General features: G+C 42.0%; 1 protein-coding gene across 1 annotated transcript in view; it reads left to right on the forward strand.

The window, feature by feature from the left end:
• LOC311252642 (thyrotropin-releasing hormone-degrading ectoenzyme-like) overlaps positions 1–24,786 on the forward strand; it is a 169,774-nt gene that overhangs the window by 22,232 nt on the left and 122,756 nt on the right. The window contains exon 3 of the mRNA XM_084345970.1: positions 2,214–2,490. Coding sequence (XP_084202096.1) covers positions 2,214–2,490 — 277 coding nt within the window. The remainder of the gene's footprint in view (positions 1–2,213; positions 2,491–24,786) is intronic.

The raw sequence follows: 24,786 nt of genomic DNA on the forward strand, positions 1-24,786 counted from the left end.
TGTCCCTAAAGTTGACCAAATTAAACATGGGAGTGACGCAATTTCAGCAGTGGTTCATAACGGAAAAGTGTCTTGATCCTGACAAACAGCTGCATCACACGTTTAGATCGAAGTCGTCCTCGTCAGTGTGAACTTTAACACTTTATGTTGTTTAATTTGGAGTAATTGTTGAATCTGAAAGCCGATCGACATGAAGTCGAGAGAGAACAACACTACCTGCAGTCTGATGCTCCTCTGCAGTCATTTTTCCTGAACATCACACCTCAGTCCCTACGTTCACTCTGGAAAAACACATTTTCTCCTGCGATGATGATGATTATGATGATGATGATAACACAGTTTGTTTGATCCACTCAGATATCAGACATCACACACATCCGAGACGTGGAAGAAAAAGAAGGTTAAAGGGAAATTTGATGAAAGTGTAGAGAGATGACGACAGCAGAGAGCTGAGAGGAGAGAAAAGTTTACAATGAGATGAAGGCAGAAAGAAAAGGAGACAAAATGAGCTCCATGAGGACTTCTGATTTATAGTGAAACTGTAACTTTAAAAAAAAATAACACAGTCTTCCTCTTGCAAATGTAAAGTGAATTCATAAGCAGTAAAGCTGAGGCACCGTTGCTCATTTCAATACACTCGGGAGGTTTGCTGCTGCAGCCTCGCTCGGTCTGTTACATCCTGGGTTTGTTATGATGACTAATGTTGCCGAACTTTAGATAGATACTGTTGTATAAATGACATTACTGACTCACTTCTGTGGACTTCTTGCTTTGTGTTTCTGTAGGCCACGCAAAATGCTAATCAGTCGCCTAAGGCTTGTTCAAGTCGCTTAATTCACCAGCTCAGCCGAAACCGACACTTCTATTTGTTTGTTTTACGTCTGAAAGGATTAGTTTGACAGTTTGGGACACAGCTTATTCACTTTCCTGCCCAGAGTCAGATGAGAAGATCGATTTGTTATAACTCGTGGACACAAATGCAGACACAACAGTCAGGTTAAGAAACAAAATGTGAGCTTTAACAACGTAAGCTGTCGTCCAAAGATCTAAATCCAGGCAACAAAACAAAACCTGACAGAACAGGTCGTAGGGGAAATCGAAAAGAATAAAGAGAAATATAAAAACTAAATAAAGTAAAAATGAGGATGAAACTCTGGGATGGACTGACAGAGAGAGAGGGAAACACACAGACTTCAATAAACAAGAAGGGACGACAGGTGAAACTAATAAATAATCGAGATGTCGGGAAAAACACAAAGACAGGACGTGGAAAGTTCATACTGACAGACAAGGATAAATCTACCAAAATAAAACAGGAAACAACTAAACCAAAAACACAAACCATGACACGATACCACTCTCATGTTTTGTATGTTAAATATGTAGCCAGCAGCTGGCTAACTTAGCTTAGCATAAAGCCTAGAAACAAGGGAAAGAACTACAGGTTGTCAGACCTAAACGACTCAATAGGTCGATGGCCAGTGATTGGCTAATTGACTCATGTGACCATTTCCAAAACGACAGAAAAGCACAGATTTTGGTCTCCACAAACACGACTGGAAATACCCCGAAGTCTCTTTACACCAGGATGTGTTTTTAAACCTCAGCTGAGATAGAAAGTGTTAATCAGTGAACTTCAGAGGGGCTGGTAGGCAGATCTTGTTACATCTGGACAGAGCTCGGCTGTGACTGTAACTGTTTCCATCTTCTTCTTCATTTTGCATACATTTGGTCATTTTGGGTCTTTTTGTGTGTTTATTGTCTCTTTACGGTTGCTTTATGTTTCATTTTAGTCATTTTGCACCTTTTAATGTCTCTTTGTAGTTCTTTTGTAATTTTATGGTCAATTTATACATCATTTTGGTCATGTCGGGTCTGTTTTTGCTTGTTTTGCATCTTTGTCATTGTTTTGTGTATCCTTATCATCATTTTGCATGAATTTGTTTTGCATCTTTTTGTAGTCATTTTCTGTCTCCTCAAACTGATTATAAAAGTAGTAGTAGTTTAAAAGTAGGTGATTAATTTAATATTTGACAAATGGATTTTGCGTTGCAGTGATGCTCATGACTAGAGCGAGAAGTTTGGGTCATTTTTAAGAGATTTCTTGTTGTAAAAATGACTGAATTTTCAAGATGGATGATCTTTGCGTTGTCATGAAAGTCATTCATCTTCTTCTACGTGACAGTAACACAGCTCACTTGTTTTCCTTCCAGTTACCTGGCAGTGACTCAGTTCAGTCCGATCCACGCCCGGAAGGCCTTCCCCTGCTTCGACGAGCCCGTCTACAAGGCCACGTTCACCCTGACGCTCCGCCACGACCCGCAGTACACCTCGCTGTCCAACATGCCCGTGGAGAGCAGCTCGCTGTCGGACGAAGACGGCTGGGTGACCAATCGCTTCGCCCGAACGCCTCGCATGTCCACGTACTACCTGGCCTGGGCCGTCTGTAACTTCACCTACAAAGAGACGCAGACCGACGGCGGCGTGACGGTGAGTTTTCAGTCTGGTTGTACTGGCGCTTTAATGCAGATTTATTCTGCCCAAAAGGGGAAAAGAGCTCTGCTTTCAAGGCTAAAAGCTAAGGCATGAAAACAGCTCATTTTCACTCACTTGGCACACCAGCAGCAGGATGGAGGTGAAAAAAATCATAATATTGCAACATCAGGATGAGAAAAGAAAGAAAATGTGATTAAAACATCTGATAAAAACAAAGATAAACAACAAATATGAGTAAGCAAAAGCATTACAACGTATTTCTTATATCATGATTAGGACTTAATTATCTGCTTCTCTTGAGATAAGAGTTTAGTCTTTCTGCTGCTCTTGATAATCTCATCGTCAGAACTCATTATGTACCAAATACCAAGTGTTGTTGAATCCGTGTCTGCCTTCTTAATTTCTGTCATTTCTGCTCGCTCATCTTCTGGGACTCTCGTTTGTCTCGAGGCTGAGAGGGAAAAAAAAACCTCTATAATGAAACCTGTGTGGATAGAACAGGAAATACAGAAGCTCGTTATCTCGACATAATGACACATTTAAGCTCTGATCACCTCTGGAGTGTGTTTCATATCATTATGTTCTTAGCTGTGGGGTTAAAACATTTTTAAATGAGCAGCAGTCTTTATACTCAGACAATATTAGAGTTGTGATTTCCAAGATAAGCAGCTGGTGAACGGGTGAAGATGCAGTTTAAGTCTTAGTCTGTTGTTTGTTAGGCCGGAGGAGCCTCTTCACATCTGAGGAAATAACACTGAGGATGTTATCGAACTCGTTGGAAAATACCCAGAACAGCAACGTTGTTCAATAAAGTACAGTGTAACCTCAGAGCATGTGTGAGTTTGTAATAATGTGAAGCCCGAATGTCACCCGACAGATATGGTGACTTTTTCGACATAAGGTGGTGCAAAAACTGTACTTTCTTATTCCTTCATCATCTAGATCCATTTCAGTAATGATATTAGTCTATTATACAGTTTCCCTTGATTACATGGTGACAAAATGGCAAAAAAAACTGGGATCATAGATGATTTTTCATGCTTTTATCTGTCAAAAAACAGCTTCTATGCCCGTCCTAGAGCCTACAACAGACAATAGGGTGTGGTGTTGAGAAGAGACCCACTCTCTCCTCTTTCTCCTGAACCACTAACACTCCAGCCTCCGGCCAATGAGATTTCCAAGCCAGTAATACATAGTTTATATACATTTTTTATATACATTACGCAAGTTTAGGCAGTTTTCTGCATTTTTTGCTCTTTGAATAGGCTGTTTTTCCACCTCAGATCTTGTTTTTGACCATTTTATATGCACAAAGTTAGTGTAAATAAGGAAATAAAGAACTGCAATGACTTTCATTACACTCCAAAATGCCACTGTTAACCCATATGGGTGATCCTAAGATGGCTGCCGTTTGATTGAAAGCTCATTTCACCGCCCTAGAGCCGACAACAGCCAACGAGTGATTGCACCAAACCTAAGCACTTAGTTTGGTTAGTATTTTATATGCACAACGTGAGTGTAAATAAGGAAATAAATAGCAAAAAGAGATTATTCTCCTGTTGCTCTCAGGCAGGGGTATTTTGAAGTCACAAAATAGATCTTTTTTTTTGTCAGGTGTCTGAATACTTTCTCATAAAAACGCGTTCAGCGATATTGTTATCAGATTTGAACTTGGACCATGTCAGACTATATGATGTGGACTTTCCCAGCTAACAGGGGCAGTTACGGCTCATCTGCAGGCTGATTTATGCATTAAAAAATTCAGGCAAGAACAAAGAATAAACAATTCAGTGTGTTTAAACTGCTATAGATTAATGCCAGAAGCAGTTACAGAGATTCGGACAAAAATGTATCTTATAGGAGCCTAAAACCGTCCCCGTGCTGCAAATGGTTCGGCAACAGCTTTGAATTTGCTCTGAGCTCAACTGGGATGGACATTTAGGATAATTTTACATAAATTTCCAGGAGTAGGAAGAGGTTATCTTGTGCTGCCTTACAGTTTGAGAACCTCTCGCTTTAATAATTCAAACAAAGACTCGGCACCAGTTATAACTACTCGTGGCAGGTTTGGGCGAGTGTCGGCCAACCTCCGGGCCGTTGGACCGAGGAGTGAGGCGGCGCCATCCATTTCATTTCTACGCTTCACAGTGTTCGTCTGTTTGTCTGTTCTGACTCTAATTAGAAAGTCAAAACCTTTGGCTGCCCGATCCGCCGTCATCTTTTAACAACCATTACATTTAAAACAGAAACATGCACTCGTCCACGCTGCGCTACAAGGACAAACACATACACGACCTTGTTTCTCCTCCTCGTCTTCCTGCTCTTCTTCCCCTCCTCCGATCATCTCTCTATCAGTGTAATTACAGCTCATCCATCTCGTCTGGCAGGAACTCAAGGACGCCACTCCAACACACACACACACACACACACACACACACACACACACACACACACACACACACCGCCCGTGTCTCCTTGTTTCTGAAAGATAATTTTGGTGAAATGCTGTTTTAATGACAAATCATATCTGGGTCATTTATAACCATCGCCACTCTCCACCACTGTGTGTGTGTGTGTGTGTGTGTGTGTGTGTGTGTGTGTGTGGTAATATTAGGGTGGAAGCAGTCAGCCATGTGAGTTTTAGTCTTTGTAATGAATTCATTAATCTTTATTTTTGGCCTTTCCATTTTTAGTCACCAGAAACAAAACGAAACACTCTCCGATTATTTCACATCCATCAGAGGAAAGTAAGAGATCGCGGAGGTCAGACGCTGTAGTTCCTTCTTCTGCTTCAGGTGGTACTGACTCTGTAGGTGCGACCATCAGAGAAGGAAACGGAAATGTATTAAACAGATTTATTTCTGCAGGTTATAAGAAGGGTGTACCTCTCTATCTCAGAGGATTTAATATGTATCTGGATACCTGGTCCGCCATCAGATACAAAAATCGCACTGATAATACAATTTGAAGCAATATGATTTGATTCAGTGTGATTAAATATTGTTTCAGCTCAGACGCAAAACGACTGGATACTTTTAGTTGTTCAGGAATTAAACTAATCGAATTCAAACAGAAATACTGCCGACAGGATGTTATTACAAACCTCCATCCCCTGGACAGCTTCATCCATTTTAATAGATACTATGTGTGCAATGCAACAGCTGCTAATAAGTAAAATGGAAACCAGCTGGTTCTAGTTTGCTGAAATGGCGTTAGCAAGCTAATGCTAGCATTGATAACTAGACTGAGACTATTAGGTTCAACAGCTCTCGCTCCATGAAAGAAAGTACTACGACCTCTTCCCCAAGAGGAAGATGGAGCTCAGTGGTCGCCATTTTGTCATTGATGATGACGTTATCACTGCTGTGAAACACTTTCTGGAGGTTCGAGATGAACCACTGCACTAAGTGTGTAAATATAGGGAAAAATGAACATGGTAGGTTTTCTTAAATTGACTCCTTCTACATGAAGTTATGAACTTATCAATCACCCCTTTAAAATAACGTCTTCATCTTGTAACAATGCAGTGTTCTCCTGGGAAACCTCGGGTCCTGGCAATCATGTAGTCGCCTCTTGACACGCACCGCCGATTCAATCACAGTTTCGAGTGCACCCTCTCATGGCAACGGCACTCCCTGATGGTATTGACCCCCATTAGCAGGACAATGCAAACTAGCACACCACAAAATCCTCAGAAATGACTCGAGGAACGTGTTAAAGAGCTCGTAGCCTCCAATTCCCCAGATCGCAGTCAGATCGAGCACCTCTAGGAGGTGCCAGAGGTAGGGTAAAACTTGTAAATGCAACGGTGTGTGGGTGGGCGGTGTGTGTCAGCAAACATCCCCGTGAATGCCAGAACTTGAGGTTGCATTGATCATCTCCGTGCACTGTGAGCAGATGATCGATGTGTTCACCTCACCTGGGAGTCCTTTCATTGTTGTGGCTGATCAGTGTGTATATTTCTACCCCATGACAGAATAACAACATGTCCAGTGTGCCAGAGCTCCAGTCCCCTGTGATCCTGCACATGATAAGCCTGAACAGTTAATGGCTGAATGGATTTTCCAGGACGCGCTCCTATTTCCCACCAGCCGACATTATAGCTGATGTTTCCAAGATATGAGAGATTAGTGAATTACATGGTAATTCATATTCTTACTGCTCTGTAAGATATCACTTAAAGACATTAAGCTTCTTCCAAACACTCCCAGGTGATTTTAGATTCATACTGCATGCAGTATGCACATTACAATATTCATTTATTCATTCATTACAATATGGTGCTTATTCTCCTACCTTTTCCACTCTGAAGAGAGAGCGCAGACCTCCTGCTGCCCTCGATTACTGCACACTGTTGATTCAGACAGGATGGCATTGACTCCTCATGCCGAGAGGGCACATTGTGACTCATCGTGGTCCAAACTGACTTTATCTGAATATGTGCTTATGAGGTTTTTGTTGCATCAACAGGCAATGAATCCAAAAATATTCTTTTTATGAAAATATAATTTATCCCCAGAAATGCATTTATTGTAAAAAATACTGAGCATGCTGCCGACAAACAAATCACATATTATGACTTTGGGACTATTACTTATTATAATGTCAAAGGGCAGTGGTTTGATTAAGTTCAGGCTCCAAATCTACTTGGTTAGGTTTAGGAAAAGATCATACTTTGGGTTAAAATAACGATGTTTAGTTTCGTAAAATAAGTGACGTCATTCACGTACGTTAATTTACTTATGTAGCGTAATCTAGTCTTGACTCAACCACCACCTGACTTGGACTTTTTTCGCTACTTATACTAGAAGAAGTGGCACGACATCGGTAACCACAGCGTCAAACTTAGAAACGTAAAGTCACTGACCAGGCTGATGTGTCTGACTCATTTGGACTGAGAACAAACTGACATGTCGTTAGTTTGCAGTTGCAAGAAAACCATAACAAACAAAAGTCACTGAAAACATAATGTAACAGTGTCGAAGAAGCCGGCAGCTTGTTTGAAGAGCAACAGTGATGTAAGCCTTCAAGAGCTGATATTCAGTTCAGGACGATCAAACGATTAGAACGACTGTGTGTACGCTTTGGTCAGGTTTCAGTTTCACTGCAGGAAGTTGTGAAAAAGACATGAACAAACAGAATAAGTCAAGAGTCATGATGAAATACTTTTGATGCATGTTGAATAAATGGATTTTCCCTCCATTAACACATGCATGAGACACAGCTCACGCTGGTACATACCTGATTATTCATGAGGACTCGGTCACGTCAGGCAGCCAAAGTTGGCCACAACGCTGGGAGAGGACAGGTTTGTGAGGAAGACGGAGAGTGTCCTGGTTGAATAACACTTTTTTAAAAAACAGGATATGAAAAACGTCCAGGAAGCAGCACATTCATAATTTCATCTATACAAACAGTTGCTGCAGAGTCTCTCTGTGTCTTTGTTACAGCATCGCTCTCATATTAAATTCCTTGTTTCAGCCTGAAGGCAGTGGAGACGCTGCTGTCTGTTTGCAGAGCAGCTTCCTCTGACAGAAACATTAATCCTCCCGTCCCTCCATCCTCCTCCTCCAAACCTTCTGAAAGAAACAGCTTTATATGATGGAGGAAGAAAAAAGCATCCCTCCATATTCTTCAGAGCTGCTCAAACAGTTTCATCTGACAGAAACATTCATCCCTCCATCCTCCTCAGAACAGCAGAAAGAAAGAAAAGCACCAGTCTGCGTGCCGGAGATTTCCCAGAGCAGGAAATTAATCTACGCATAAATGATGCAACTTGGCTCGCACAAGTCAGTGTGCAGCGTTTGTAACCTCAGCATGTATATCATCATTCAGAGGGCAGGGGAGGACGTTAAATCAAGAAGATTTGTTTTGTTTCTCTGCAAAAGGTCGATATCTTGTTGAGTTGGGATCTGAAGTGACGCGAGGTGCTTCAGTGTTGGCAGCGATCATGTCCATTTGTAATACACATTTATAATTACGCCTCACCACATACTGTAAAGTTTAAGCAACTTCCACTACATCTTTACATCACGTTTTCAAACAGATTAAACCAATATGCAAAGAAATCATCATTTTAATATGCTGCTTTGACAAAATGACAGATGGTGACACGACAACTCCGACACATCAGATTACATTTATTTCACCTTTATTTTACCAAGAAGTCCCGTTGAGATCGAGATCTCTTTAACAAGAGAGAGATGGCCAAGGAAGCAGCTGCATCAAAGTCACAACATGATAAATTAAAACGCAACAGATAAAACATGATATACATCCACAATAAAGCAGGAGAGCAGGTGTTCAAACACAGTGAGAAAAACAACATGCCTCCTCCACATTCCTAATGATGCCCTGAAATTCATCAAGAGACTAACGTCTAATTTCAGATCTCTTTGCGAGTTATTCCATGACCCAAAAATCTTTATAACGATAATAATCTTTATACTAAAATGTTCACAGATTTCAAGCAAAATCTCTGTTCTTGCAAAACAATATCCGCTTGTAGTGACTGCACCATCATTAAACTTTTATTGTTATTCTAAGTGCTGTATCGTCTTTGTTATGTTGAGTCGCAGGCAGCACTTGATTAAAGTTAGAGAAGGATCGTGATCTTGCAAGTTCACCTCATTAACATTTAACCAAGACCATAATGTTTCCGTGACCTTCGAGAGAGCCAGAATTTTAGTTTAAAACCTTAAAAAAACTGTGAATGTGAAGAAACAACAGCGATGACCTCTGTTTGCTGTCTACTGACGGTGCTGTGCTAACCAGCTAGTCCTGGTCCGTCCTGTCTTGTAATACCACCCTGTTAGTCAAGAATCTGAGAGCCAGCGGCAAGTTTGCTCCATTTTTACAAGGTTTTCTCAGCTTTTAGTGTAATAAATGAAAAAAATATATTCACAAAATGTCAAGAGAGTTTTTACCCTACAGCCATTTTCCTTAGCAAACAGAAAAAAACAACTGTACAAATACACCATCTGATTAATAGTTTTCCCAAAGAAGACCTTAACTGCCTCCTTACAACCTTCATTCAAATTGTCCCTCTGCTGTGCAAACACTCACGTCTGGTTTGCTCGAAACAATTTTTCAATTCATTGAGTGAGATGTGAAAAATATTCCATCTATGATCCCACTGATGATGATCGACCTGCCGTCTTCGTTGTCCCCGGAGTCATAGCCGCTGTAAATCGCCTCTGTATTGTATGAACTGACTTGTCGTTCCCAACCAGCCTTTTTGATCAGGTGGCTGCCGAGCGCATTAAACACAAGCGCTCCCCAGTTTCTCAGAGCCAGTCAGCTGTCAGGGCTACAGCTAACTAAATGCTAGTGGCTACAGCCAAAGAGAGCGACACTTGACGTTGTTTTTCTAGGTTGTTAGGTGGTTAGTAGGTGTTTATGGTGTTCAGGGCAGTTGTCAAGGTCTTGCTCTGTAGATCAGGATGGTTTTTAGGTTCTTACTCAGTAGTTGCTCTTTACCATGTTGGCTTATGCCTTAAAGCTCTGGGGTATGCAGTATTTGTTTTGGTGTCATTAGTTAAAAAGTCCCTCAAAATATCTCAGCATTATCGTGATTCAAGTGGTCTGAGTTTAATAAATAAAACAGACATTCGACCTCATCTTGGTTCTGGTTTCAGGCTGTAGAAAATCTAGCTCATGACAGGAGACTTTGTCCAATCACAGGTCATTTCAGAGAGAGGGGGCGTTCCTATTGGCTTGTTCTACAAATGCAGATTCGAGTGCACATCCCCTCAGATGGTTTCATCTGTGGAAAATCCTGCAAATTTGAAACATTTTCCAGTCCCTCCTGTGCCCACAACAGAGCATGTAGCTTCAGGCTCATTATGTTCGATGCCATGATGCTCGTATCGACGATGATGACAGGACAGTGGTATGTGTGTGTGGTCCACTGGTCTCTCATCTCACTGTTAGACGGCGTCACAGCTGCCTCTGCAGCCTGGGGCGATCTGCCCCGGGGCCACAGGGAGCTGGAGGGGGCACGTTGGAGAGGGACGGGTCCTGGCGAGGCTCACCTCGTGGAGAGCAGGGGTGAGGTTTCACAGGGCAACCGGCTCCTTCTGCTGCTGGCCGGAGTGGTGAGGGCTTAACGTGGTGACAGTGTAAGCAAGATGGCTACCGTTAGCTTCTAGCCTAGCTTCTGTCCAAAGTGGAAGCGGGCTTGTTTATCTTTTTCAAGTTATTCCGGTTGTTCCACCGTCGCCTCGGGGTAGTGACCAGGGAAAACAATTCCACTTCCTGTTTTGATTGACGCGCTTTCACTTTGCTTTAATTCAACCTTTATTTTTAGAGGAAAAATCGGGGACATCAAACAATTAGTTTATGAAATGAATGCTTTGACCGATCCTTAACATGCTTTAACATGAGTGTGTCCTGATTTCCAATAATAAAACAGCCTGCGGTCGCACTATTGTCCTTTTAAACAGGTGGGATAATTTAAGCACTCTGAGACATAGTAGGCAAGTGTTTAAACGTCTAAAGCTGAGAAGACAAATGAAGGTATTAGGACTTTAAGCTTTTATGGTTATAAACAAAATCCAGATTCAACGCGGAGCCGTCGGTGTTTGAGGAGATGTGAGCTGCACAGACACATCTTCAGAGGGTCTGGGACTCTTCCAGCTTCATCGACTCAAATTTGTCTTTTCTTTCAAAGCGCCCTTCGTCTGTCTTCACATCCTCTGGAAACAGCTGTTTGTCTTCCTGTTGTTTTGTCAGTATAATGTGTCTCTGTGAGAATCTCTGTTCCTGTAATGAGCCGTTTTCCCTTCAGGGAGGCTTAAAGTCTGACACAATACAAACAAACAAACAAACAAACAAACACCAGTGTGTGATGACCCACTGAGCAGCTCCTGGTTCAATAAAACCTCCATCTTGCAGCTATTTAGCTTGTTATTTCTTCATCTTCTGTCATTTTACCCACTATCAGCGTCATCAAATCGAACACTAGGTGTTTATTTGCCAGCTAACCGTCACCATGAATGTGAAGAGGTTTCTGTGTGCAGCACATCTGCCTTCATGCAGAGAAACAAAGAGCCGGGGAGGTTTTGTAACACTCACTGATTTCTGAAAGGAGGTTTGGATTATCTCACAGGGAGGAAGATTAAAACAAATGTGAAACATCGCTGAGAATAAAGCTCGTTTTATTATTCTTATCTATTAATATTAAGTCTTCATGACTATAAAAGTCACATTACACCTAAATGAACTATAATGATGATACATTTTAATGTTTTGTAATAATACGTGCCACTGAATCTAAGATATATATTTAAGTTCTCCACAATGCTCTGAACTACAATAACTCTTTATATTAATGTCTTTGTAATGAGCGTTAATTAAGAGGTAATAAGGTGATTATTAACATGTGTTAATGAGTCTATATGTGTTAATAACAGCATGCTTAACAGTAATTGTTATATTACAGGACATTTATACTAACTTGTAAGAAACTTGTGAACAGTTTATAGAGGCTCAAGAACATTTATTTAAAAACTTGTGAGTTCCCAATTAATGTTTAAACATGGGCGCAGGAAGCAGTTAAAATACGGGTAGGACAGTTTATTTTGTCCCCTAGAAAACTGAAAAAGAGTAGACGTTATTTCCTGTATTCTGGTGCCTTTCAACAGGCAGCTTGATTCTTTCATCTGGCCACACAGTTCGAGAATAATATGGGTACATTTTGTAATTTCATCCAGAGGAAGTGTTTGGCCCCATATCACATATTTGAAGATATTTAAAAAGCTAAAAGTACAGAAATTGAGTTGACGACACATTTATACTTACTCTACTCTGCGACTTACTCTATATATTCGTTAACATTTCAAGCAGCCGATAACTTAAAATCCAACACATAGAGCCACAAAATCTCTTAAGATATTTAAATGAATGTGACACAAGCAGGTTTGGGAGAGTAAATTTAAAATTGCGTTCACACACAGTTACTAATAACCTGTTTAAATGTAGTCAGTGATGTAATCCAAGTATCACAATATTAATGTAACGATTACTTTCCAATGATTGAATGAATGTCAGAACCTCACACAGTTGTCAGGCGTCCAGTTGGCTCATCTGATGTGATGTGGCACTGCAGTTACAGTCAGAAGATTCAGAGGTGATCAGTGTAAGAGCAGAGTTGTAACGCAGCAGTTAACTGAGCTGAGCTGCTCCAAAGTTTTGAGGCACGACACCGGAGCGTCCATCTTTACTTTTCTGTAATGACATTAAATGTCACATTAACATCCTATAATGATAATAAAGGTCACATTAACGTCCGATAATGAGTATAAACTATAGGTCAGATGAGTATTTTAAGATGATAAAGGTCACTTTAACATTTCATTTTTATGTGATTATTTTAACCAAAGTTTAACAACACTGATTTAAAAAAGTGGGAACTGGGGGCTCAAAGCCTCGAGGGGGCTGCAGTTGTGTAATGCTAACAAACTGATCCATTGGTGTTAAAGGAGATGATGTGATTTCATCGTCCAGGTCAGCAGAAACACGTCACAGCTGTGAGACTGACGGTAGAAACAGAACATGGAGGAACGTGGTGGCACTCAATGCAACTTTATTTATTATTATTTGTTTTCTTTCCTTCTTTTTTTTATTCTTTTGATTGCTGTCATTTTTTTGCAGCTGCACCTGTCCATGTTTACTAAATTTGCTCTTGGGACACTATTTCCAAATATTTATCCATCATAAATCAGTGTTATTATAAGGACGGACACTTCCTGTTGGGATGCTGGGACATAAAATTCAAGGACTGTCCTGATTTAATGGGGACACCTGTTAGGGGACAGACAGATCTGCTTCGAACAAAACAAACTTTTACAGCATTTGATCCGGTTAGTGGCAATTAAATTCATAGAGACTGAACTACAGCTGAGCACGGTTTATGTCTGGACATATTTAAACTTGTCATGTCAACACAACTTTTATTATGTACTAAATTGGAAACATTTGATGTACTTAACATACACACATATGTGAAACCAAAGAACACTTTATTATCATGTACATACACTGTATGTACAAATATCTAATGCTATGACAGAAATAACATTATTCACATGGCAGCTTCTTATTAAAAACTGTGTGTTCACAACTAAGACATGTTGACTTGAGTCAAGTTTGCATTCATAAAAAGCTGTGCTGTGATTCAGATCCACTGTAAAATGTAATGGGTCCGTCTGTCAACCAAGTTTCAAGACAATTGTAGTTTTAGTTTTTACACAATCCTGCTGACAATCAAACAAACAAACCAACCAGTCAGGCACCGAGCACATACCTCCGCCACCCTAACCTTTTAATTCATACAAGCCTAATCCAACCATCTAACCAACCAACACACCAACTATCCATCTTACAAACAAACATCTAGCCAACTGACCAACCAACCATCAAACCAACTGACAAACTGACCGTGCAACCCACCAACCAATCAACCAACTAACCAACCAGCCAACCAACCAACTGACCAACCAACCCACCAACCAACCAACTAACCAACCAACTAACCAACCAGCCAACCAACCAACTGACCAACCGACCAACCAACCAACCAACCAACCAACCAACAAACGGACACGGGTGAAACCATAACCTCCTCTGTGAAAGTAATTATACTTACAGTTTAATTAAATCCTAAACTAGGATCTTCACCTTAATGGTGGTCAAGTTTCTCCATGTTTGACCTCAGATCTGGCTCTGTTTCCTTTAAGGGAAGTAGTTTATATTATCTGGTTGTTTGGGGGGTTTCTTGATGTAAATGAGTTTGTGGCATTTATCTTTGTTAATAGAGCACAGCTGTGTTTATGAGAGCGTACAGACATGTAATAAATATACACCGTCCCGTGTGTACCTGCAGTCAGAATGCACAGATGTAGGATGTTTTCTTTGCAGTTTGATTAATGAGACCTGAACGAGCTTCATCTTCAGACCGATCGATGTTGGACTCACATATACAGGAAGCTGTAATAACCAGGTTTGTCTGTGCGTCATAAAGACAATATATGTTTAATATTAACAAAACCAGGAGAGGGCTCAGCGATCTGACACATACAGTGTATAATACATCACAGAGGAGCTGCTGCTGGTTTTCTCTTCATGCTCTGGTCCTTCTGGAATCAACAATCATCCCTTTTGTCTTGTTGACATTGACAGAGAGACTGTTATCCTTGCTTCGGTTCTTGGGCCGTCTCACTCCATCACAGCGGTGTCGTCAGCAAAAGTGATGATATGATTGGACAGATGTGTGGCGCCGCAGTCATGGGTCAGCAGTGTTTGTTATGAAGGGAGTAGCGACTGTCTGAGGTCTGTTGATCTCAAAGTCAAGGACCCACAAATGCCGCGAGGAGACAGTGTGCTGCTGTGCTGCTGTGTGTGTGTCGGTGCGCTCTCTCGGCGCTCGTATCAGTTGCTAAACCATCCATCAAATTACCGTGGCAACCGAGCGTCCATCGCCCCATCCATCATCCAAGGGCGACAGACGGAGCGACAGAACGCAGCGAGAGATGTCACGGCCGAGTGGAGAGATAACAAGGAGAGAGGAGAGGGGAGGAGGGGGAGAAGAAACAGAGGAAACCAGGAGAGAGACGATGAGAAGAAGAGGATTTTAAATTAATTTAGAAACGGAAGAGAGGGAGAGGAGAGTAGCTTAGTGTTTGTGTATTTATCTGCAAAGTTTAAACAATGTTCAGCTCTGAGGAGAAAATGTTCTCTTCTCAAGTTGACTCACTCATTTTGTGGCTTCGTGGCGAGAACAGAATGAAAACTTCAGACTTCACGTCCTCAAATCAAATCAAATCAGGAAAGAGAGCTCAGCCCTGCCGCTGTAAACTCAATCTGTCATTTACACGTGCAGTAGTGTCATGATGACGACGTGCACTTAGTAAACAGGAAATCCCTGAAACCCCAGGTGGACGTAGTGGAGACTCGTTTTGTTACTGTGTAATAGACCCACCAGTCCACCGTGTCACTGTCCGTTTGTCCTCGCCAACCCATGAAGACAACATGGTATCAACATGATTACCAAGATATTTGGAGCTACACTTCTTTAATGCATCTATCTGTTACTGAGGAGTTGGTATAGTTTGCAGTAGGGCTGATATGTAGCCTGCAAAAAACCCGAGCCGGCTAACTTCTGGTTCAGCACCTGGCTAACTTGAGTGGGAATAAAATGATTTCATTTTGTGGCTCTTCTAGACTTTCTGAATGTTATCGGATTGTCAAACGAGTCGTTTTGCTCAGAAAACTGATCCACAGCCACTTCTTTTCACAATGTAAGCTCATGGGGAAAAGGCTTTGTGGGTCCCAGTGACGTTGTAATTACACAGTTTGGCCACTATGGACGTTGGCCTTGAAGCTTGGCGCTGTTGCAGGCTTGGTTGAGACCATGTCTGCTCTCTGCTCATGATACTACAGTTGTTGTATCCAGGTGAGATCCTGTGAACAGTCTGTTGTTTTGCTCTACAGTTGCAGGAAAACGTTGTTGGCACCTTGCAGTAGATTTTTTTGAAAGACTGTCATTGAATGTGTGGAGTATTGCCTTTCCATAGATAGAGAGGCATTTATTTCCCTTAATTGCTACGAAATGTGCCTTAACTTAAGAGGCTGTTAATGGAGACAGGCCTTTCTTTTTAATTTTCTGTGTTTCAGCAGTACTGTGGGTTTGATCACATTCTGGGAAGAGGCCTCCTTGTTTTCTGATCTGCTCCAGTTTACCGTGACACTTTGCTGCTGCTGCTGCTGTTAATCTGCTTCACATTAAAAGCTTTCCAGCAGTTCAGGGGAAATAATCCCTTCACCTCCTCGAAAGGATTTTACCATGAAATATGTGAAGACAGTGTGGTTTTTATTACCAGTACTTTAATTCAAGACGGTAAAATAGAACCCACTGGACTTAAACAGTGAACAGTAATGGTGATTATGTTAAACAGAGAAATTCAGAGCAGCAGTGTGGTGAATATTACATGAAGCCGTTGTTGCAATGATTGGAAATAATGCTGAATTTCACACGTGAGTCATTTAATTTGCAGCCACAGTGGTGGGGCTCTGGATGCTCGTGTCAGTCCAACATTCTCGTTCAGACTAAAATATCTCAGTAACTACGGGATGGATCGACATGAAGTCTGGCTCAGACATTCGTGGTACCCAGACCAGATTTTGGTGTTCCTCCAACTGTCCCATGAGGTCGACAGGTGTTGTTTTGATTGAAATTTCTCAGTAATAATTGGATTGATTACCCTGAACTTTAGTTCACACATTCAATTTGATGTTGATTTTCTGGCCTTTCATCAAGAGCCAGAAAGATTATTCACTGACAAATGTTCACAAATGTCAACCAAACAAATCTGTGGGGAAAAAAAGTGAGAAGAATTCCCTGGATCCTTTATCAACCAACCAACCAGTCAACCAACCAACCAACCAGTCAACCAACCAACCAACCAACCAGTCAACCAACCAACCAACCGACCAACCAACCAGTCAACCAACCAACCAACCAACCAACCAACCAGTCAACCAACCAACTAACCAACCAACCAACCAGTCAACCAACCAACCAACAAACCAACCAACCAACCAACCAACCAGTCAATCAACAAGCAAACCAACAAATGGACACAAGTGAAAACACAACCTTGACTAAAACTATCACAGAGTGTTATAACAGCTTATGACGTCTCTGTGTTGTGTTTGTTGAATTTAGCATGCTAACCTGCTAGCTCTGTCTGGGTCAAACGTTCCTGTGCTTGTGGTGTAAACCCCAACACTCCCCCACAGCTTTGAGCTCCCTCTCCAGACAGAGCTAAGTGAGCTAACAAGTCCTTTAGAGCAAGTCTCGCCGATCGGCAGCCATCTTGGTACGTCCTCAGACAGTTATTTCAGGATATATGAATGGAAAAAGAGCCATAACTTCACTGGGACGTACAAACTACACGGCTTTTTCCATCACAGATTATACATCTACTCTGCATGTGCACGGTTATGGCTAAACCCAGAGTACCATGAATGTGACATCATCAGCTCGTCCCGCCAGAGCACTTAAACAAATGTCATTTTAATGTCTGATGTTTGAGTAACCTCACCTTCATTGGTAATAATGTGTATCAGCCTGATATTCTCTCCGACTCTTCTTAGAGGCCCATCTGCAGCTGCACCACATCGGCTGGTGAATCTCGTGTCAGTGCAACAACACAGCAGGCCGATATGTTTTCTGTTCAGCTGTGACAAAGCAGACGATTGTCTTTGAGGGGGAAGCGCTCGGATATAATCGGTTTGTCTCCTCTTATAACGTCTCTGTCGACAGGTGGCCAATTCTTACATATCGCACCTTTAACCAGGACAAAGATGTGGCTGTTGTGACAACCTGAAATTAATCAAAACAACATATCGTCAATGTCTTTGTTATTACAACCTGACATTAACTTGACAGTTATGACAGTTTTATGCACACCCCTTTGGAATAAATTGCTATCGATTGGCCAAAGTGGAAGCTCAACCAGGCACTTAAAATGTTGGTTTCATCCGCTTAAAGTCGTGTGATTGAAGGCAGATTATTCCTCATGTCTTGATTTAATGACCACCTTATCCAGGTTCAGAAAATGGAAGTGTATACATCTATCAATATCTTCTGTAAGCTGCTCAGCAGGGTCACAGGCAGCTGAAGTGAATCCCAGCATGTGTTATCTGACAAGACCCTGAGCAGCCTGTCACAAATCCAGGAAATGTGACCAACAACTCACAAACGAGTGGCAATTTAAAGTTTCCACTCCAGCTTACCTGCATGAGGAAATCCACGCAGGCACGGAGAGAACATGCAAACTCGGCCGGTCCGGGTTTAAGCCCAGAACCTTCTTCCTGTGAGGCGACAGCAGTAACGGCTGAGCCACCGTGCGATGGGTTTAGTTCAGTTGAATCAGCATATTTCAGCCCTGAGAGACGCGGTGAATGTGTGTATGATGATGCTTTGAAGTGGGAACGTCACAGCAGCTCCACCGCCTCCATTGAAAAGTGTAATGCATCCCGGTTTCTCCTCACCTGGGAGAACATGACTGGAGGCGTTTCAGGAATCCTCAGGAGATGATGCTCAATTCAGCAGCTCGCTGCCGGTCGGCCGAAAGAAGCTGCGATTTCAATAAAGCCTCCACTTTCTGAGCAGATATTCAGTCTGCTGGCCACCGAGCTCCGAGATGAGTTCTGGAGGAGGTGGAGTGCAGAATAAGAGGAGACGAGCTTTAAATGTTAGAAATTATGTGTAAAAATCAGTCCTGCTGAGAGAATCTGAGAGGACGACTGACACATGGCTGTAGTCGTGTTTACACATTAGGTGTGTTATTAGTGTTTATTAAAGAAATGGCATCAGGATTTAGATTAGTGTGCATCAGTGCTGGTATTAATGAGAATAGATCGGGCCCTTAGCATTCAATCTGAATCCTGCGCTGTAAAACTTATTACTGTAATAACAGTATAATGTCATTATTTAACAGTAATATAGATGAAAATCAGAGTAATATATTGTTTCTACAGTAACCCAGACACAATGATACTGTGAAAATACAGTATTTTAAAGTATAATCACATTATGATACTGTAATAAACATCTGAAGTTATTGTAAATGTGCTAATTTGCAGTAATATTACATCAATTTAATGTGTTTTCACAGTAATCTAACAATACTGCTTGTTAGGGTGTTAGCCTGTCAGCCTGTCAGCATGTTAACACGTGTGCCCCGTTGACCTACTTGTAGGCATGTTAGCCTGTTGTTAGCTTGTTAGCCTTTCTACCTGGATGGACCAAAATCAAATCAAATCAATTTTATTTATATTGTAATGTTCCAGTTACCTGTCATTCATTGTAAAAGCAGAATTACAGTAGTTTACTGTGATACTTTACTGTGAACACCTGCTGTTTGTTAAAAGTGTATGAAGTCTAATTAGCTGCAGCTCTTTGATTATTTGTGTCTTTCTTGGCTGAGACGATACAAAAGCTGCAGTTTCAGGGGCGGCGATGCTGCTACAACCTGAACATGAGACTAACAGCAGGAGATAAGACATGGTGATAAAATATGTATTTGAAGCATCGAAATAAAAGATGTAGTCTTCTAACTTTTACATCCTTTTTTCTTTCCAAACATTGGAAGTGCCAGTGCAGGTTTTTTTGGTTGAGTAGTAGAGTTCATTTTAATATTCCCATGAAAGTTTAATGAGGAGTTTCTCTACAGTGAGATAACTGCCAGAATGTTATTTCAGCCTCGCAGAATTAATTTTAATTACGTACAGCTGATATCATCCAACACTGGTGATGTCTGTCGATTAAACTGAGTAGAAACCTGCTGCCTGAATGTTTCCAACACCTCGCTGCTAATAATCAAACAAGCCTAAAGTGCTTTTCACGCTCCTCGCTCATCAAATACAGCAGCATGGTCAGAGGCAAGGCGCTTCTCATTTTAATGATGATGATGTTACACTCTGGTGTCAGCGTCTGTCGCTCAGCTGTCAAGTAAACAGTAATAAACAGAGAGCTGAAGTCACGCTCCGTCCTGTGGACCTCATGGGACCTTATTTAGGAAAAACTTTGTATGGTAGTGAATGAAGACAGACAAATAATTTATTGATCCTGAATTGTGCCATGAATTACAATATCAATTAAAGCTGCAAGCAGCGATGAACGGGCCCTCGCCCCCCCACGTACGTCGGGCCATGGCGCCGTCGGAGGGCAGACACAGAGGGCAAGTTTGTCCACTATGTGGCCCTAGAGCTCACCCATCAATTATATCTATTATATCTATCTATATAAGGATCGAAATTGACCGCACCGCCACGCCCATCAGGTGTAACACAGGCTGTTGAAGGTCTAAGGATGCTACTGAGCGAATGTGAAGTCTGTGGTGTTAAATCTGTAGGACGAAATAGTGAAAGTACGAGGCATAGACATATTGGGTCAGTACAGAATGGGAAAAGCCATAAGGGGGGCCATAAAAATTAACCGCACCGCCACGCCCACCAGGGATATCGGAGGCGAAAGCTTTTGACAGGGTGTCATCATCAGGGTCTCAGGATGATACTTAGTGAGTGTGAAGTCTGTGGTGTGAAATCTGTCGGACTAGTTAAATAAAGTACGAGGCGTAGAAATGAAAAAAAATGAATGGGAAAAGCCATAAGGGGGCGTTAGGGGGCGCTACTGAGCTATCGTGCTGCGCATGAGGGCAGTTGTGGTATCGAATTAACGTACTCATGTGTAACGAGCTACGGGCCAAATTTGGTGAGTCTGCGAACATCCTCAAGTCCCGAAAACAGCGTCGGAAAAATGAAAATTGACGCACGCCATTCAAGATGGCCGACTTCCTGTTGCAGCAAAAATTCCGACAAAAATCATTCCTGCCTAAATCCACAACATCTTAACTCTCCGCATGATCACCATCTTTACTGTTGATCTCCATCTTTACTGACGATCACCTTCTTTACTGACGATCACCTTCTTTACTGACGATCTCCATCTTTACTGATGATCTCCATCTTTACTGATGATCCCCCTCTTTACTGATGATCCCCCTCTTTACTGATGGTGATCATGTGATGTAATTTTTGTCAGCATCTCAATCACGACACTTTATAACAGCATCCATATGATTATAAACAGTCGGAGGACACATGTTTAGATTAACAGGTGCCGAAATCAAACCGAGCAGAGCCAGGCCGGCAGATGTGATGGAAAATGCATTTAATGAAAACTCTGCCATGTCGGTGTGAAACGGTCCTTTTCTTTATAACAAGCCGGAAACAGTTGCGACCAGTTTGCAGATGTCTCTGTAGCTAACCAGCTAGCTCGTTAACTTTACAGTAGCTGGTAACGAGGCAGTGTTGGTTTTTATTTGATGACTTGATTGAATGAATTGCAAGAGTCCAGTCTTTTCTGTCTCCATCAGATAAATGGCAAATAGCATCGGGTTGCTACGTTAACAAGAGAGAAACCACCACAGGGAAAGAGGCCATGTTGGAAACGTAGACACCGTCGACGTCACCTGATGCTTGAGTGTTGCTACACCTGGTGAGAACGAGCGGTAAAACCTGAAATGGGATCAAGTCTTCCAGAAAAGACGCGTAAAATCAACGCAGGTCGTAATAAGTTGGTGTCATGTTGCCATCACAGCCAATCAGAGCCTGAGTCTTCAAACACAGTGAACACTGCAGAGGCATTTCACCTGGTAGTGAACGCTGATTGTTCCCACTGAAGACAAAAGCCAGGTGTAAGCAGGTGTTAGCAGGTGTTGGAGAGTTTGGTGTTCGGTGTGATAGAGAAGAGAGAGACGTGTTTGTGTTGGAGCTGAACGAATCCTTAAAGTCGTCTCATCAGGCGGCTTTCTGCTGCTGTTTCCTGCTGCACATCACCTGTGAGATGATCCTCGTGTTTAGTCATCTTAATACCGCACACTTCCTCTTTGTTTAGTGTGTGTGTGCAGTTAAACAGACACACACATCCTGACATCACACAGCATCTGAGGTACAGTCGGCCGCACGCTGACTGAGCCGAGGCCGACGTGTCGTTACAGCCGAGTGAGGAGAGAATTTATTAGAGTGGAAGTGGAACTGGGAGAGCAGAGTGACAGTACTGGGACACTGCTGTTTACCTGTGTGTGTGTGTGTGTGTGTGTGTGTGTGTGTGTGTGTGTGTAATGACAGCAGTGATACAGCAGCATTGCATCATGTTGTGGGTGTATGTGTGTGTGTGTGTGTGTGTGTCCACCCACCTCCGTCTTTATGTGAAAAATGATATGAGGCATGTGTGTGTGTGTGTGTGTGTGATTGTGTGTGTGTTTTATCTGTGTGTGTGTGTTTGATAGTCTCAGTCGTCCTTCAGCTGACAGCGCGGTGGTTTCTCTCTGTGACAGTAAAACATCCAACAACCGCACACACACACACACACACACACACACACACAGATAAAACACACACACAACCACACACACACACACACACACACACACACACTCACACACACACACACACACACACACACACACACAGTTGTAGCTGTGTCCAGGCAGGCAGATTTGTTGTTTTTCACTCACTGCAGCTGATACATGCATATTGATCAGTGATATCACCAGCAGCAGCTTGTAATTAACTGCTGCGTCCATCACGCACACACACACACACACACACACACACACACACACACACAGAGGAGAGCAGCTTGACAGAGACGTGAGTTGTTCCAGGAGATTCACAGCTGATCCAAACACACGTTCAGAGTCCAGAGATAGAAAGTAATCAAGTATATTTACTGGAGTACTGTACTTGAATACAATGATGTGGTACTTCTACTCCACTTCAGAGGGAATCCTACATCATTTTCCAACCTTCACAGTAAAACTGTGATTGTCCGAGGTGTTAGTTCAGTTGATTTCCTGTTTTATGTTGAAAGTTTATCCTCGTGTGTCGCCTTTTCCTTTCCACTTCCTGTCTTTGTCTGTTTTCCCGCCGCTTTTTTCTGGATTTCACTTAATTCCAAATCAATTTGTACAATTCGGAGTCTGTTTATGGATTTCTGATTAATATGATTAAAAGAACGGATACTGGAGAGCAGATTGTCTGAACCACGACAAGGATCCCGTCTACCTCGGTTTCTATCGCTCTCCCTCTTCACCTTCTTCACCTCCTCCATCAGTGGAGTTTCCTCAGTTGCTCCACAGTAACTTGGGGATAGTGACCGAGGAAAACAAAACTTCTTCCCGTCCAGGCAGACGCACTTCCCTCGTGCCCTAATTTGACCTTCATTTCCCTCACGCTCTTTGCTCTGCGTAATACTTTCCTATCTCAGAATGATGAACAGATGCTAAGAGATGCTAGCTTGTCGTGTCTCCGTGTGCAGTTTGAAGAGATGTTACACACTCAGATTAGGCCGGCTCACCACAAACACTACGTATCTGTCCGATCAGGCAGCTGCAGCTCATTTTCTCCTGCAAAACTCGCCAAATTGCTTTTAACTCAGAAACAGTTTTTTTTTTGCCTCAGATGGAGCAGATGTCTGCGAGTCTGTCAGCCTGAGATTCACCTCAGTTTAAAGAATCAGTTCGGAGTCAGTGAAGTGAAGCGTTTCTGACGGAGCTGCAGGATCACAGGAGACGGGCAGATTGATGCCACGGTAACAAACAAGTCGGCATCAAAGTCAGTTAAAAATCTCAATTACAAAGTTTGCGTTAATACTTTTATTTTCACTGAGGCTGCAGAGTAAAACACAAACTGCTCTTGTCTGTTTTCTGCAGATCAACAGTGAGATTCACAGAACTTTCTCTGTCTCTGTCCTTCAGAAACTGAACTTCTAGAAGATGTTTTTTTATTTTTAGAAGTGTCGTGACTCTCGGGATGTCAGTCTGACTGCTGGTCTAGGTATCTCAACAACTACTGGATAGACAGACATGAAACTTCCCGGTTCCCAGATTACAACTCCTGCTGACTTTGACTCTGACTGTAATTAGCTCTGGTTCTGTGGCTGTTGTAATCAAAGACGCGTCATCAACGTAAAACAACCTGTAGAATATCAGATTCACACTTTAGTTTGAGGAAATCCTGCTTTTCTTTGGTTCCAGTCGGGAACCAACTTTTCAGTTTATCAAGTGATTTATTTTGGGGGTGAAAAGCTCATAATTGTTCAAAATTACGTGTCCAAACTGAACAGGTTTCACGTTTGTGGAAAATACTGATACTGAATCTCTGAAGTTTCCTCTCGCACCATCAGCAAACTGTCCAACACTTTTCTGTTTATGACCAAAGACATGCAATTAATGACTTTCCTGTCGTCCTCAGCTGTATATTGGCTAATGCTAGCATGCTAACACCCTAAAGTTATATTGTGACGAATGTTAATGTAGCACACTCCGGCTCCATACGCAGCTTTCTTACGACGGCTGAAAACTTTCTCTTTTTTTCACTTTCTAAACATCAGACTCCGGACATCGACAGCTTTCTGATGTTAGCATTTAGCTTAAAGTGTCTATGGTTACAACATCAGAACGTCGAATGAAAGACAGGCTAACAATTTAGCAAGCTAGCAAACAGGAAATGAAAAGGCATAAAAAAGACGAGACTGTTGGCAACATTTTCCTCAGCTTGTTAATAAAATGACAAAAAGGAACGTCACATGACAGAAACTATAATATATTAATTAACCATCCACCATAAAAATAAACTTCCAGCAAACAACTCATTAAGTCAACACCACACGAGGGAGTGATGTTTTTGTGTTTCGATGGCAGTTACGAACACTTTGCA

This window comes from Pagrus pagrus (genome assembly GCF_965226575.1).
Source record: "Pagrus pagrus genome assembly, chromosome: 23".
Lineage (NCBI taxonomy): Eukaryota > Metazoa > Chordata > Actinopteri > Spariformes > Sparidae > Pagrus > Pagrus pagrus.